At 41.2% G+C, this 14,366-nt stretch overlaps 1 protein-coding gene and 1 long non-coding RNA gene across 4 annotated transcripts in view; both read left to right on the forward strand.

Moving 5' to 3' along the window:
• The window catches only part of LOC309511529 (cytosolic 5'-nucleotidase 3-like), a 169,919-nt gene extending 159,626 nt beyond the window's left edge, over window positions 1-10,293 (forward strand). The window contains exons 6-7 of one of the 3 annotated variants that reach the window (XM_082186796.1): window positions 9,538-9,738; window positions 9,825-10,293. In XM_082186796.1, the coding sequence (XP_082042922.1) occupies window positions 9,538-9,738; window positions 9,825-9,932 (309 nt within the window). In that variant the 3' untranslated portion in view covers window positions 9,933-10,293. The remainder of the gene's footprint in view (window positions 1-9,537; window positions 9,739-9,824) is intronic. The other 2 variants (XM_082186795.1, XM_082186794.1) reach the window with 2 other exon arrangements.
• A 190-nt stretch (window positions 10,294-10,483) lies between these two features.
• Window positions 10,484-13,963, forward strand: LOC309511587. Its single transcript, XR_014210698.1, has 2 exons — window positions 10,484-11,666; window positions 11,699-13,963. It is a non-coding gene; the product is annotated as an uncharacterized lncRNA (long non-coding RNA).
• The last annotated feature ends 403 nt before the right edge of the window (window positions 13,964-14,366 follow it).

The following is a 14,366-nucleotide window of genomic DNA, read 5'->3' on the forward strand; positions in this document are numbered from 1 at the left end:
TGAGAAACGGCCTGTGTGTGTGAAAACGGCAGTTGGGATTCAAATGTTTTTAGAATGCCCAATGTTAAATCAATGGGACTTTTTTGGCCGCTTTTTCGTCCGCTGTGCGAACATCGTACACCCGATCGCTTAGAAAAGTCATAGCACACCTCTCCTAAATGAGCCGGTCGATTTGACACCTCACTCAGGGGTCTGTGACAAACTGTGCGGGGCAAGTTACGCGCCAAACTTTGTGTATAATAAGTATTAACAATAACAATAGTGTTGCTTTAAACAGCACCACTAATAAGTATGGAGGATAACAATAGTGATGCCTTGCTTTCAGCAAGCACCACTAACTAGAATGTACATTTCCTGAAGAAAATGTGAAGTGGTGCTTGCAGTGGCAAAACTCACCACTCGGTTGCTAGGGTGTTGTACATGATTGCATACGAGCCAACAACCATGTCTGTACGATGTTGTGGAGCTGAAATATGGCTTCTATATGTTTCAATATGGTTGCTAGGTGGCTCTAAACGGTTGCTATGGTGTGAATACACAGTAACCATGGTGATATTTTACAGACTGTTTCCCAAACGAAACAAAAGATCCAAACCCCCTCTCTATACGATGTTCTGATGAAAAGACATGGGTCTTGATAAACGGTTGCTAGGGTACTCTGTTTGGTTGCTAGGGAGTGGTTTGGCAGCTGCCAATCATGAAACTCCAAAGGCTGCTTGTCAGTATGAATGATATAAACCAACTCCCATGCCTCTGTGACATTCAGAGTGGAAGATATTCCTCTTTGGACTTTGGTTGCTAGGGTACTCTGTTTGGTTGCTATGGAGTTGCTTGGCAGCTGCCAATGATGAAACTGCCAAGGCTTCTTGTCACTATGAATGATATAAACCAACTCCCATGCCTCGGTGACATTCAGAATGGAAGAAATGCCTCTTTGGATTTTGGTTGCTAGGGTACTCTGTTTGGTTGCTATGGAGATGCGTGGCAGCTGCCAATCATGAAATTCCAAAGGCTGCTTGTCAGTATGAATTATATAAACCAACCTCCATGCCTCTGTGACATTCAGAATGGAAGATATCCCTCTTTGGATTTTGGTTGCTAAGGTGCTCGACAATGGTTGCTAGGGATGGGCTAGGAAGCGTTGAGGTGATTCATGATTGGCTGTTTGCTGCTCCGAGTCAAATGAGACCACCCTCATGTTTCTATGACAATTCAGTCCGGAGATATCCCTTTGATGTCTTTCAATGGAAGTCTATGGAACTTGTTGCTAAGGTGCTCTAAATGGTTGCTAGGGCGTGGCTTGATAGCTTCACAATGATCCTGAGAGACTGATTGGTCGTCTGAGTAAAATGAGCCCGCCCCCTTGTCTCTATGACACTGTGATCCAGAATTACGTTCAATACAAAAACCTTATGTAATTTACCATAGTAGGAAAAACACATGCTATGGTGTAGGACGGCCCATGTCCTACACCATAGTAAGTCAATGGGAAACTTTGGGCAGCTCCTGCCCCCCAGGGGTGCAACTTTTACCCCATTGTGAGGTATGTTCTTACAGAGCCTGTCAGCCTCTTCAAATGTGGCAAATCACACGTTTCTGCGAAATCCTCACTCAGAGCTACGAGTCATCAAAGTTCGTCGCAATGTTAAGTCTATAGGATTTTTCGGCCGCTTTTTCGCCCCTGGGGGCGAACACCGTACCCCCGATCGCTTATAAAAGTCATAGCACACCTCTCCTCAATACGCTGGTCGATTTGACACCTCATTCATGGGTCTGTGATAAACGGTGCGGGACGAGTTACGCGCCAAACTTTTTGTGGAAAAATAAGAAGAAGAAGAAGAAGAAGAAGAATAAGTATGGAGGATAACAATAGTGATGCCTTGCTTTCAGCAAGCACCACTAATAAGTATGGAGGATAACAATAGTGATGCCTTGCTTTCAGCAAGCACCACTAATAAGAAGAATAATAAGTATGAAGGATAACAATAGTGTTGCTTTGAAAAAGCACCACTAATAATAAGAATAATAAGTATGAGCAACAATAACAATAGTGTTGCTTTGAAAAGCACCACTAATAAGAATAATAAGTATGAGCAATAACAATAGTGTTGCGTTGAAAAGCACCACTAATAAAAATAAGAATAATAAGTATGGAGGATAACAATAGTGTTGCTTTGAAAAGCACCACTAATAAGTTTAAGTACAATATCAGTAAATTGGCTTTCTCAAGCCAACTTAATAAGTTTAAATAGGATTTCAGTAAGTTGGCTCTCTCAAGCCAACTTAATAATACATTTTATGTGTATTGCACTTTACATTACAGCAATCTCTATATAAAATAAACTATAAAAAAGTGAAAAGCTTTTTTTTAAAAGATATGTTTTTAGGTTTAGTTTAAAAACATCTGTAGGGCATTCCACAGCCTCAGAGCAGCCGATGAAAAGGCCCTATCCCCCATGCTGCAGAGCTTGGTTCTGGGGGCTTGGAGGGTGTTTGTGTTTGCAGACCGGAGGGTGGGTGAGGAGTTCCTAAAGGTAAAGGGGGTCATGTCCGTGAATGCATTGGTGGGTGAGGAGTAGGCTTACTACGATAGTCGGTGTTACCAGTGTTACACGGTATTCAGTCGCAACACCGGTTTCATCACTTGCCCACCGCGGCACAGCAAAAAAAAAAGTAAAGTTTAAAGCGTTAAAAATATTTAACGCAATTACGCAGTATCCGTTTTTTGTCACCCGTTGACTAGCATTGTATGATCACGCTCTTATTAATGTGAATGCTTTTAAACCATTCAAGCGCGACAAGACTAAAGAGACCGCGCTGTAAGTCCTGCCTATTACACACACACACACACACGCACACAACCCACAGAAAAGACACTATCGTATCGAGTACAGTATCGAGTTCTCTTTCGGGCTTGAACAAACCATAACACACACAAATTATGCCAAAATGTCCGTTTTGTCGAGTGTCCTCATAAGAGCAGTCTTAAATTATTTAAATAAAGTGAACGTGGAGATTTGTGAGAAAATGGGACGCGTGTCAGATCAATTTCACACGTGTCAGCGTCTCTGTCAGCAGCGGCTGGTCTTAAAGTGTCATTAATGTTAATCAAAGAACAAAGGTAAGAGAGTAAATTACTCACTCAGACCCGGCGCCAGGAGGATTATTATACTGCCAGCCTAATAATCATGAATGCACTCTGCTATCTTTTAACACATCTCCGGCGAACGGCTTCTTCACGGAAAAGAAAAACTCTTCATGAAGCGCAGTGAAATTCAGCGACCTATGTGGCGTTTCCTGATGGATCGAGGTTGTTCGTTAACTACATTTTATATGTGCAATTCACACGAGCTCTAAGTGCATGCGAGGCTGCTGTGAGAAGTCAAACTTTATTAATGAAACAGAAAATCAGAGGGAATTATTTCTTTAATGTATTTTTTATTTTATTTTATTTTTTTTGGTTGGCCGGTCACACGGCTTTCATAGTTTTCAGTTACGTGACTGGTGCGGAGACCTGGAGTGTTATTAAAAAAATTGATTTAGTTTTGTTCAAATTTTTATTTTGAATTTAGTTTTATTTTTAAACTTTTGGATTCAACCCATGTTCTCAAGCAGTGAAAAATAGAGGACACTGACAACACGCTGACAGACAGGACCGAGCAGGTAATATTTAATATGAAACAAAGTCTCAACTTTCAGATTTGGCCAGTCAAAGAAAATTAAACAATAAATAGGCCTACCATTTTGTGGCTCTTTAATGTGTCGTGACAGATTGCCTCAGTTAAAGCCAGGTTCAAATCTACCGACATTAATCTATAACTCTCCTGACTGCTTTGTCGGACAAAAATGGTGGATTTTGATTGGTCAGACTCAGATCGCATGTCAATCAAACTCCCTGCGAAGGATGAATTGACGCTAATTTAAGCACCAGCTCTCCCCTGGTGTTCTTAAATAAAATTTCATTAATGTGCATGCAAGAAACATTTTATGTGCATGCAAAAAAAAAAACTTTAGGTTACTTACGTAACCCCGGTTCTCTGATAACATGAGTGAGGTATCTCACTATGGGAAACGCCTCTGGGCGTGACAGATCCTGGAAGCACCAATCACACCACGTCTGTCAGTTGACAGACCAATCACGACAGTGATGCGGGAGTCCCGCCTCCCTAATATATACCACTGCCGGTGGTCCATACTTCATTCTCTGCATATCTCTTCTCTGTGCACTGCAAGGAGGGAAGTACCTCACTCATGTTATCAGAGAACTGGGGTTACGTAAGTAACCTAAAGTTCTCTTTCAAACATTCGCTCGGTATCTCACTATGGGATATAGACAACTCCCGTATTGCAGATATGCTGTCCGAAGCAGGCATGTCAACCAACTCATTGATGTATGTACAGTGAGGAAAATAAGTATTTGAACACCCTGCTATTTTGCAAGTTCTCCCACTTAGAAATCATGGAGGGGTCTGAAATTGTCATTGTAGGTTCATGTCCACTGTGAGAGACATAATCTAAAAAAAAAAAATCCAGAAATCACAATGTATGATTTTTTTTAAACTATTTATTTGTATGATACAGCTGCAAATAAGTATTTGAACACCTGAGAAAATCAATGTTAATATTTGGTACAGTAGCCTTTGTTTGCAATTACAGAGGTCAAACGTTTCCTGTAGTTTTTCACCAGGTTTGCACACACTGCAGGAGGGATTTTGGCCCACTCCTCCACACAGATCTTCTCTAGATCAGTCAGGTTTCTGGGCTGTCGCTGAGAAACATGGAGTTTGAGCTCCCTCCAAAGATTATCTATTGGGTTTAGGTCTGGAGACTGGCTAGGCCACGCCAGAACCTTGATATGCTTCTTACAGAGCCACTCCTTGGTTATCCTGGCTGTGTGCTTCGGGTCATTGTCATGTTGGAAGACCCAGCCTCGACCCATCTTCAATGCTCTAACTGAGGGAAGGAGGTTGTTCCCCAAAATCTCGCAATACATGGCCCCGGTCATCCTCTACTTAATACAGTGCAGTCGCCCTGTCCCATGTGCAAAAAAACACCCCCAAAGCATGATGCTACCACCCCCATGCTTCACAGTAGGGATGGTGTTCTTGGGATGGTACTCATCATTCTTCTTCCTCCAAACACGGTTAGTGGAATTATGACCAAAAAGTTCTATTTTGGTCTCATCTGACCACATGACTTTCTCCCATGACTCCTCTGGATCATCCAAATGGTCATTGGCAAACTTAAGACGGGCCTTGACATGTGCTGGTTTAAGCAGGGGAACCTTCCGTGCCATGCATGATTTCAAACCATGACGTCTTAGTGTATTACCAACAGTAACCTTGGAAACGGTGGTCCCAGCTCTTTTCAGGTCATTGACCAGCTCCTCCCGTGTAGTTCTGGGCTGATTTCTCACCTTTCTTAGGATCATTGAGACCCCACGAGGTGAGATCTTGCATGGAGCCCCAGTCCGAGGGAGATTGACAGTCATGTTTAGCTTCTTCCATTTTCTAATGATTGCTCCAACAGTGGACCTTTTTTCACCAAGCTGCTTGGCAATTTCCCCGTAGCCCTTTCCAGCCTTGTGGAGGTGTACAATTTTGTCTCTAGTGTCTTTGGACAGGTCTTTGGTCTTGGCCATGTTAGTAGTTGAATTTGTACTGATTGTATGGGGTGGACAGGTGTCTTTATGCAGCTAACGACCTCAAACAGGTGCATCTAATTTAGGATAATAAATGGAGTGGAGGTGGACATTTTAAAGGCAGACTAACAGGTCTTTGAGGGTCAGAATTCTAGCTGATAGACAGGTGTTCAAATACTTATTTGCAGCTGTATCATACAAATAAATAGTTAAAAAATCATATATTGTGATTTCTGGATTTTTTTTTTTTTTAGATTATGTCTCTCACAGTGGACATGCACCTACGATGATAATTTCAGACCCCTCCATGATTTCCAAGTGGGAGAACTTGCAAAATAGCAGGGTGTTCAAATACTTATTTTCCTCACTGTATGTCTTGAACTGAAACACCCTTAAATAGTGCTTATAAGGTAACCCGATCAGCCCTTCCGGAGGACAGAGACCCATGTCATTATAACCTAATATAATAGCTTCCACTACCCAGTGGGACAGGCGCTGACGCGAAAAAGGTTTCCCTTTATGAGAATCAGCCCATGAAACAAATAACTGATTACTCTTCCTTAGTGCTTTCATTCTGTTCTCATTGTGATGCAACCACGGACAGGTCATTCCATGTCGAGGAAAAAGGCTGCGGATGGAAAGCCAGTAAATCCACCTCTTTACAGGCGAGAGCTGACTCGCTAACTTTAGGCACAAACGCTGGATTCGTTTTGAGAGTTACTCTCGAGTAATCCATAGCGAACTGCATACAGGAGTTATGAACCGATAACGCGTGAAGTTCACTAACACGCTTTGCGGTCGTAAGAGCCAATAATAAAGCAGACTTTAGCGAAAGGAGCTTTAATTCAACACTCTCTATTCATGGGTTTCATCCGGTCCCTTTCCACAGGTGTATAAAATCAAGCACCTAGATTATGAATGCAGACTGCATTGTGCTTGATTAATACACCTGTGGAAAGGGACCGGATGAAATCCATGAATAGGCTCAAAAGGGGGCTGAGATAGTGCGTTAAGGACCACAGACAGATCCCATGGCAGAATCAATGGCTTTGAAATCCTGTTCAAATGCTGTGCACCTCTCATAAACCTGCATACAAGCGGGTTTTGACCTATAGTGTTTCCCACATGACACGCAGAAATTGCGGCAAGATAAACCTTAACAGTTGAAAAGGCTCTGCTCTTATCCAAAAGTTCCTACAGGAAACATAACATCATAACATCCGCGACAGAACAGAGAAAAGGGACAATGTGTCTGTGTGTGCACCATCGCTCAAACACACTCCATTTCCGATCATATGCAGAGCGCCTTGAAGCTGCTCGTGCATTCTGAATTGTTTCTATCACCCTCGGAGGCAAACCCTTCACACTCAAGTTTAACCTCTCATGGGCCAGGCCCAAAGAGCCACTTTGTCTGGGGCTGGGTGAAAAATCTCCCCGCGCGCTTGTGAGAGAAGGTCCCTCCGCAACGGGAGAGGCCAGGGCTGGTCGCAAAGGAGTTGAATTATCGCCGTCAACCACAACTTCCCTGGCCAGTTCGGGGCAATCATTATGACTGAGTGACCATACTCTCTTACCCTTCTTAAAGTTGGAACGACCAGACTCAGTGGAGGAAACGCGTACAGGAGTGCGTTTGGCCACGGGTGTGCCAGAGCATCCACACCCATAGGCGCACCGTCTCTCGCCAGAGAGAAGAATAAGAGGGCACTGAGTGTTTTTGTGCAAGGCAAAGAGATCTACGGCAGCTCAGCCGAACCTCTCCCACAACTAGCTCACTACCTGAGGGTGGAGAGTCCATTCTCCATACAGAAGATTTCCTCTGGACAGGAGATCCGCCCCCACATTCATTATTCCCGGGACATGCCCGTAGTGAATGAAAATGCTTTGCACCCCACACAATTAGTTTCCGTGCCACTAATAACTGCCAGCTTGAACGTTCTTAGGACATTATCCAGAGATAGAGAGTTCATAATATTGAGAAGAGGCTCTTCTGCTACATGTAACAACTCTTTCAGTAATTTAGTGGGTATTGGATCTAATAAAATGTTGTTGGTTTAGATGTAATAAGTTTATTCAACTCTCCCTGTCCTATAGTTGTAAAGCACTGCAATTGATCTTGAGGGGTCATAATTGAGACTAAATTATAAAACGCTGTATGTTTACATTTACAATTGTATTTCGGATGCTTTCGATTTTCTCAGTGAAGAAATTCATAAAGTCATTACTACTAAACTGTGATGGAATATTCAGTTCAGGTGACGTCTGTTTATTTGTTAATCTAGCCACTGCACAAAATAAAAATCTTGGATTGTTTTGGTTATTTTCTATGAGTTTGCAAAGATGCTCGGCCCTGGCTTCTTTTAGAGCCTTTTTAAAGCAGGACAAACTGTCTCTCCACGCAATTCTAAAGACTTCTAAAGGAGGTCAGATATAAAATATATTGGATTTCAATTGTCATGTGAAGATATTAAGGAGATGACTGATGGGACGATGTTAGAGAATTTGGTGTGCAACAGATTCTGAGCGTTGACAAATATATTATCTTGTAAAATGTGTGGTCCTTACCGAAACTGAACTAAACAACATAATTGTGACAATATTAATGTTGATTATTATTCTGTGTTTATTATGGTTTTGGGGTGTAGGGAGCTCTGGGTAGAGGTAGTGCCTTTGTTTCCTGATAGCTGCACTCAACTAATGAGTGGACGGACACACTGGTCCTCATCTATCTCCTAAATCTCTCACGTCTGGCTCTTGGTGCCACACCCCGGTACACCGCTTCAGCTGGCGGGCTAAACGACGTGAGGGGGTGATGTTTCCACACTGCATCACTGGGTGAATGAACTTCCACACTGCATCACTGGGTGAATGAACTCCCACGACGGAGTCACAGGCCACCTACCAGCTATGGTTTCAAATAGCAGGGAAGGCAGATCTCTTCAGCCTTGGCTGGCCATCTGCCTAGGAGAGGGAAACTCTGATGTAAAACCTACGGCCCGAGGTGTCACCGTCCCAGATTGCTAGGCCATGGCAGTTGAAGCCTGGGCTTAAAGGGTGGGGTCAGTTCTGCACATACTGCACTCCACTTGAAAACTCCTCTGCGCAGGCAAGAAGGAAATATCCATGTCTACCCCTCTGATCTACATAGCCTTCTTCAGGATGTCCCAGCAAATGACAAGATTGTCATCCTTGGTGACTTCAATGCCAGAGTGGGCAGAGATTTAGAAACCTGGAAAGGTGTACTTGGAAGGCATGGTGTGGGCAGCTGCAACGATAATGGAAGCTTGTTACTCGAACTCTGCACTGAACAGCAGTGCACAGCAGTGCTGTCACTAATGCATTCATATAAATGTTTACTGTGCTACTTCATCTGTATCTGATTTAGAACGGGACGAAATTAATGACTCAAAGACAAAAGAACTGATAAAAACTGTAAACTGATGTTATGTAGGAGTGCAGTGTCATATGGCAAAGCTGTGCAAAAGGCAACCCGCATTCGAGTCTCAGCTTGAGGTTTAGGCTTATTTGTTCATTAATGACGTCATCAGCGACTAGTCAACGTCGACTCAGCTCACATAAATGTGACGTAAATAAACAACATTCAATAGGTCGTTCAACCCCTATTATTAACATATTAGCTTCCCTTTAAATATATATTTCCTTCATTTGAGCTTTAAAAATGTAAAAGATAAGGAATATTACATGATAAATATTTAATTATCATAATAATTCTGAACTGTGTAGAAACCATCAATGTTATAAGTGATCAGTGACAAACACTCCTGATGTAGACCAGAAACTTTAAGGTATTTGCTTCTGAAAATTACAGCATAAACCACAAAACACCACCACATTATTAGGTTAATGCTCATCAGTGTGACTTACTGTGGGCTTTGCAGGGTGTTTTACGAGCATTTAAAGGAGAGCTAATTCACATCTACAACAAACGGGAAGGAGCTGTGCTCAATGTTGAACACTTCAAAGAGCTCCAGAGCCGCTGTAATGTCCTGCTGCTCGGAGACTCTCTCGGGGATCTCAACATGGCTGATGGAGTCATGGACTTACAAAACATCCTGAAGATCGGATACCTCAATGATAAGGTAATAAAAAATGGAATAGAACTTTAAGAAAAAAAGGGGGAAACACATGAATGTTTTTGTTTGTTTGTTTGTTTGTTTTTTCTTAGGTGGATGAGAGGAGACAGTCATACTTTGACACCTATGATATCATCCTGGAGAAAGACGAAACCATGGATGTTCCCAATGCCATTCTGCTATACATCACAGGACAATGAACTTAGAACTATATTGTTCAGATCTCCAAGAAAAGGACAGACTTATCTTGATTTTCTTGGTGTCTCCATTATGCTAAACATGTTAATAGGGTTACACATAATAGTCCACTTTAGACATTCTACTAACTATAAGTAACTGTTCAACTACATTTACATTTACATTTACATTTATTCATTTAGCTGACGCTTTTATACAAAGCGACTTACAATTGCTATATATGTCAGAGGTCGCACGCCTCTGGAGCAACTAGGGGTTAAGTGTCTTGCTCAGGGACACATTGGTGTCTCACAGTGGATTCGAACCCGGGTCTCTCACACCAAAGGCATGTGTCTTATCCATTGCGCCACCACCACCCCAGTGATAGTTATACATTTACATTTAGCTGACGCTTTTATCCAAAGCGACATACAATTGCTATAAATGTCAGAGATCGCACGCCTCTGGAGCAACTAGGGGTTAACTGTCTTGCTCAGGGACACAGTGGATTCGAACCCGGGTCTCTCACACCAAAGGCATGTGTCTTATCCATTGTGCCACCCCCACCCTTGTCAACTACATGTCAACTAACTCTCATTAGAGTATTAGTAGGCTGTAGTAGACTGTCAGTAGACTGTTAGGTGTGGTTATGGTTATGGTTAGGTGTTAGGTTTCGGGTTAGGAGAATAAGTTGACTTTAGTTCCCAAGTTCCTTATAGTCAGTAGAATGTCTTGTTGGAGGAGCATCAAAATAAAGTGTTAGCAGGTATTAAGCAGACAGTCTACTGATACTCTAATGACAGTACATCATCTGTCTCGGAAATCTGAAACAATAAAACTACATAATATATGTTTAAAACAAAACAGATGTCTCCTATATTTGCAGTTGAATCTGTGGTGGACAGGACATGAAAATCCATCAATACTAAAAATAATGTTTATGTTCACATGTGGACTAAACAGCAGTTAATAAACTATTGCTTCAACTGATCTCGAACTTTTTAACTTCAGTAAACACACAGAAATGAATCGATCAACTGCACACACCTGGTCGAAAGCTGATGACGTAACATGCAGGTAGGTCCGCCCTCACGTGATACTGATTGGTCGATTGATAAGCTTAAATCTGATTGGCTAAAGAGTACGACTCATCTGTGTAGGAGGAGAGCGCTGCCAGGAAAGTCTCAAAAACACACACACACACACACACACACCCAAGGCGATTCACACGTGAATGACGATTTACACATTCACATTCAAGAATAAACTTGTACATTTTAAACATTCAAAGGTTTTTGTGCACAATTGTACATCTACGAATTGTGTTTTGCATTTGTGAAGTGTATTTTGTGAATATATATATATTTTTTTTTTTTCACGCACGTGAATTTTTTTGTGTGTACGTGAATTAGGTTTCATGCATGTGAAATTGTCTACACATGTGTGAATCATGTTTTTTGCGTGAATTATATTAGAGACTAATCCACTTCCATAATGGAGGCATTCAAGAAACTGTACAGTGCAGAATTTTATGACCAACATGTAATTTTTGCTTCTTGTACAGCAGGAATGATGGGTCTGATTGCAGAAGCCAATACACAGGTCCGGTTATCACCTTGCAAGGTTATCCAAAATAATGATTTGTTTAGAGGATGCTGCAAGTTGGCTGTTGGCATCATCTTTTCAGACACTGACTCTCCTGTCAATCTGTATGTAGTGTAGTTGTCCTTCATGGTCAATATTTTCACATATTTTAAGTCACATGTGCTGATATAGTCACCTGATATAGCCACCAGGCAACATAGTATGTCTCCACCCCTTACAAACTTTATCCTTGCATGACATTCACTTTTATGGTTTAGAATTTGATGATTTATTGAGTTTCGTTTAAGGTCACCATGATGGAGATCAGCGTTTGCTTTAGTTGGGCTCTTGACTTTTGCACATTAGGTTTTCTCTGGCTGCTGTAACCCGTGTGTTTATAAAGCACATTTGTTATGGCACGAAAGTCAAGAGAAAATATGATCAGATGTTGATGGTTAAGTATTGATGATGACAGTCATCATGTAGTGACGCAATGTAACACGCCGCACTATTAGCAACTGGCTGCATCCAACTGGAGCCTAGGGATGCTCATAGAAACAAGCCATAATAAAAAACAAACAAAACATAAGTGACAGTAACCGGACCGGAGTCGGGTTTCATGAATAAGGGGGCTGGAGCACCTGAACCAGGCTCGCTCTATAACATAAGTCCTGGGACAGTTGTGCTTATAGACAGTAATAATAATAAACTTTATTTTATATAGCGCCTTTAAATGTTACTTCTCAAAGCGCTTTACACAGACAAGAATACAATGAGAAGATAAAATGTTAATCGGTAGATAACAAGCAAAATGAAACAATAAAACTCAACATGCAACTAACATACAAAATAGCCTACAAAATATACAATCAACCAATACACTGCTAAATCACATAAAAGCAAGTCTAAAAAAATTTGTTTTAAGCAAAGATTTAAAAGCACTAAAATATTCAGCATGTCTAATCTCATATGGAATAGAATTCCAGAGTTTTGGAGCAAGGGATGAAAAAGCCCGGTCACCCATAGAGCGCAAGTGAGTTGAGGGAACAGTCAGAAGGCCAGAGTCGGAGGAACGGAGTATAAACAGTTAAAAGTTCGGATAGATACTGGGGTGCTAGGCCATGTAAGGCCTTATAAGCAAGCATAAGTATTTTAAAATCTATTCGAAACCTGACAGGGAGCCAGTGAAGGGACTCCAAAATAGGGGTGATGTGCTCTCTAGTCCTGGTTCGTGTCAGGATTCTAGCAGCTGAATTTTGGACATATTGCAATTTATTTAGGGTCGTTTTCGAGACTCCTGCTAGTAAAGCATTGCAATAATCAATACGAGAGAAAACGAATGTATTGATCAATTTTTCTGCCACAGTAAATGATAACATGGGACGCAATCTAGCAATAGTTCTAAGATGAAAAAAATGACATTTTAACAGTGTTCTGGACATGAGGGTCAAATGTTAAGTGAGTGTCAAAGATCACCCCCAAGTTTCTTAATTTTGTTTGGAATTCCACATCAGAGCCATCAACATTAAACGTTAAAGATCCGGCTTTACGTAATTTGTGAGTAGAACCAATGATCATAATCTCTGTTTTATCACTATTAAGGCAAAGAAAATTTGTATTCATCCAAATTTTTATCTCAGAAATGCAATGTTCCAGAAAAACAACAGCCGCTGTTGTTTGATCACCAGGTTTTGAGTGAATGTAAATCTGGGTGTCATCTGCATACAAGTGAAATTTAAGTCCGAGAGATCTAAGGAGCTGACCAAGAGGAAAAATTACTGACAGAATGTTTCATTTTTGGGTGAACTAACCCTTTAAGCGAAGAGACCATACAACAGGAAAATATAAAAAAATTGTTTAGCCATTCTTTTGATTCAACACCTGAGAACACTGATACATTGTAAAGTCTTTGTCACACTTAAAAACAGAAAAACAGAGGTGAATAAAACAGAAAGACATGGGCCGTAGTATGTTCTGTAGGGTCCAGACAAGATGTTCCAATTTGCTTTAGCAGTCGGCCCATGCTTTCAAAAGCTATATCATATAAATAAATAAATCATATGTCATTAGTAGTATTAACATATACTTTGTGTCAAAATGATGATTTATGACCTGATTTATGACTCTGGGTTGTGTGCCCTGTCACAGGGAATCCATGTGTCACTCAAATTGACTGGTCAGTGGGTGTCAAATATGTTTTAAAGGGGGAACGTCAACTGGGGGGAAACTGTTGCTGATTGTATTTTCCTTTGATTGTTGGTGGTTAAATTCGCCCAAGCAGGTATTAAGTACTGTTGACACCCTGAGTGTCAAAATATTTGTTGTTTGATCAATAAGGTAGCCTATATGTTAATTGAGTCAAGACATTCAGGAATACCATTACCCCTACACCACACTGGCTATATTCATTAAAAAAACATGTGTGTGTGTGTGTGTGTGTGTGTGTGTGTGTGTGTGTGTGTGTGTGTGTGTGTGTGTGTGTGTGTGTGTGTGTGTGTGTGTGTGTGTGTGTGTGTGTGTCAGTAGGATCAGTTGTACCTGAACTTTAGGTTTTATGTTAATGCCTAAGACAAAGAATCAGACACGTTCATCAAGCCAAAGAGTCCTAATTACCCACACCCCCCTACTATATTCTTCTCAAAAAGAAAAGGTGTTGTTGTTGTTTTTTTCTAGAACATCTGTATCTGTTTCCTGACGCCAATAGGATCAGTGTTAAAAAATACAAAGAATCAAAACATTTATCTAACTCACAGTGAAGGGGTTTACGAGTGGAACTGGCGGGGGAAGAGTGCATCCTAAATGGGTTTGTTAATGGTTTTACGACAGTTGCTTAGGCTAGATGTTTAAAGAATGACACTTCATCAAAAGCTTTC

This window comes from Leuciscus leuciscus (assembly GCF_965113295.1).
Source record: "Leuciscus leuciscus genome assembly, chromosome: 12".
NCBI lineage: Eukaryota > Metazoa > Chordata > Actinopteri > Cypriniformes > Leuciscidae > Leuciscus > Leuciscus leuciscus.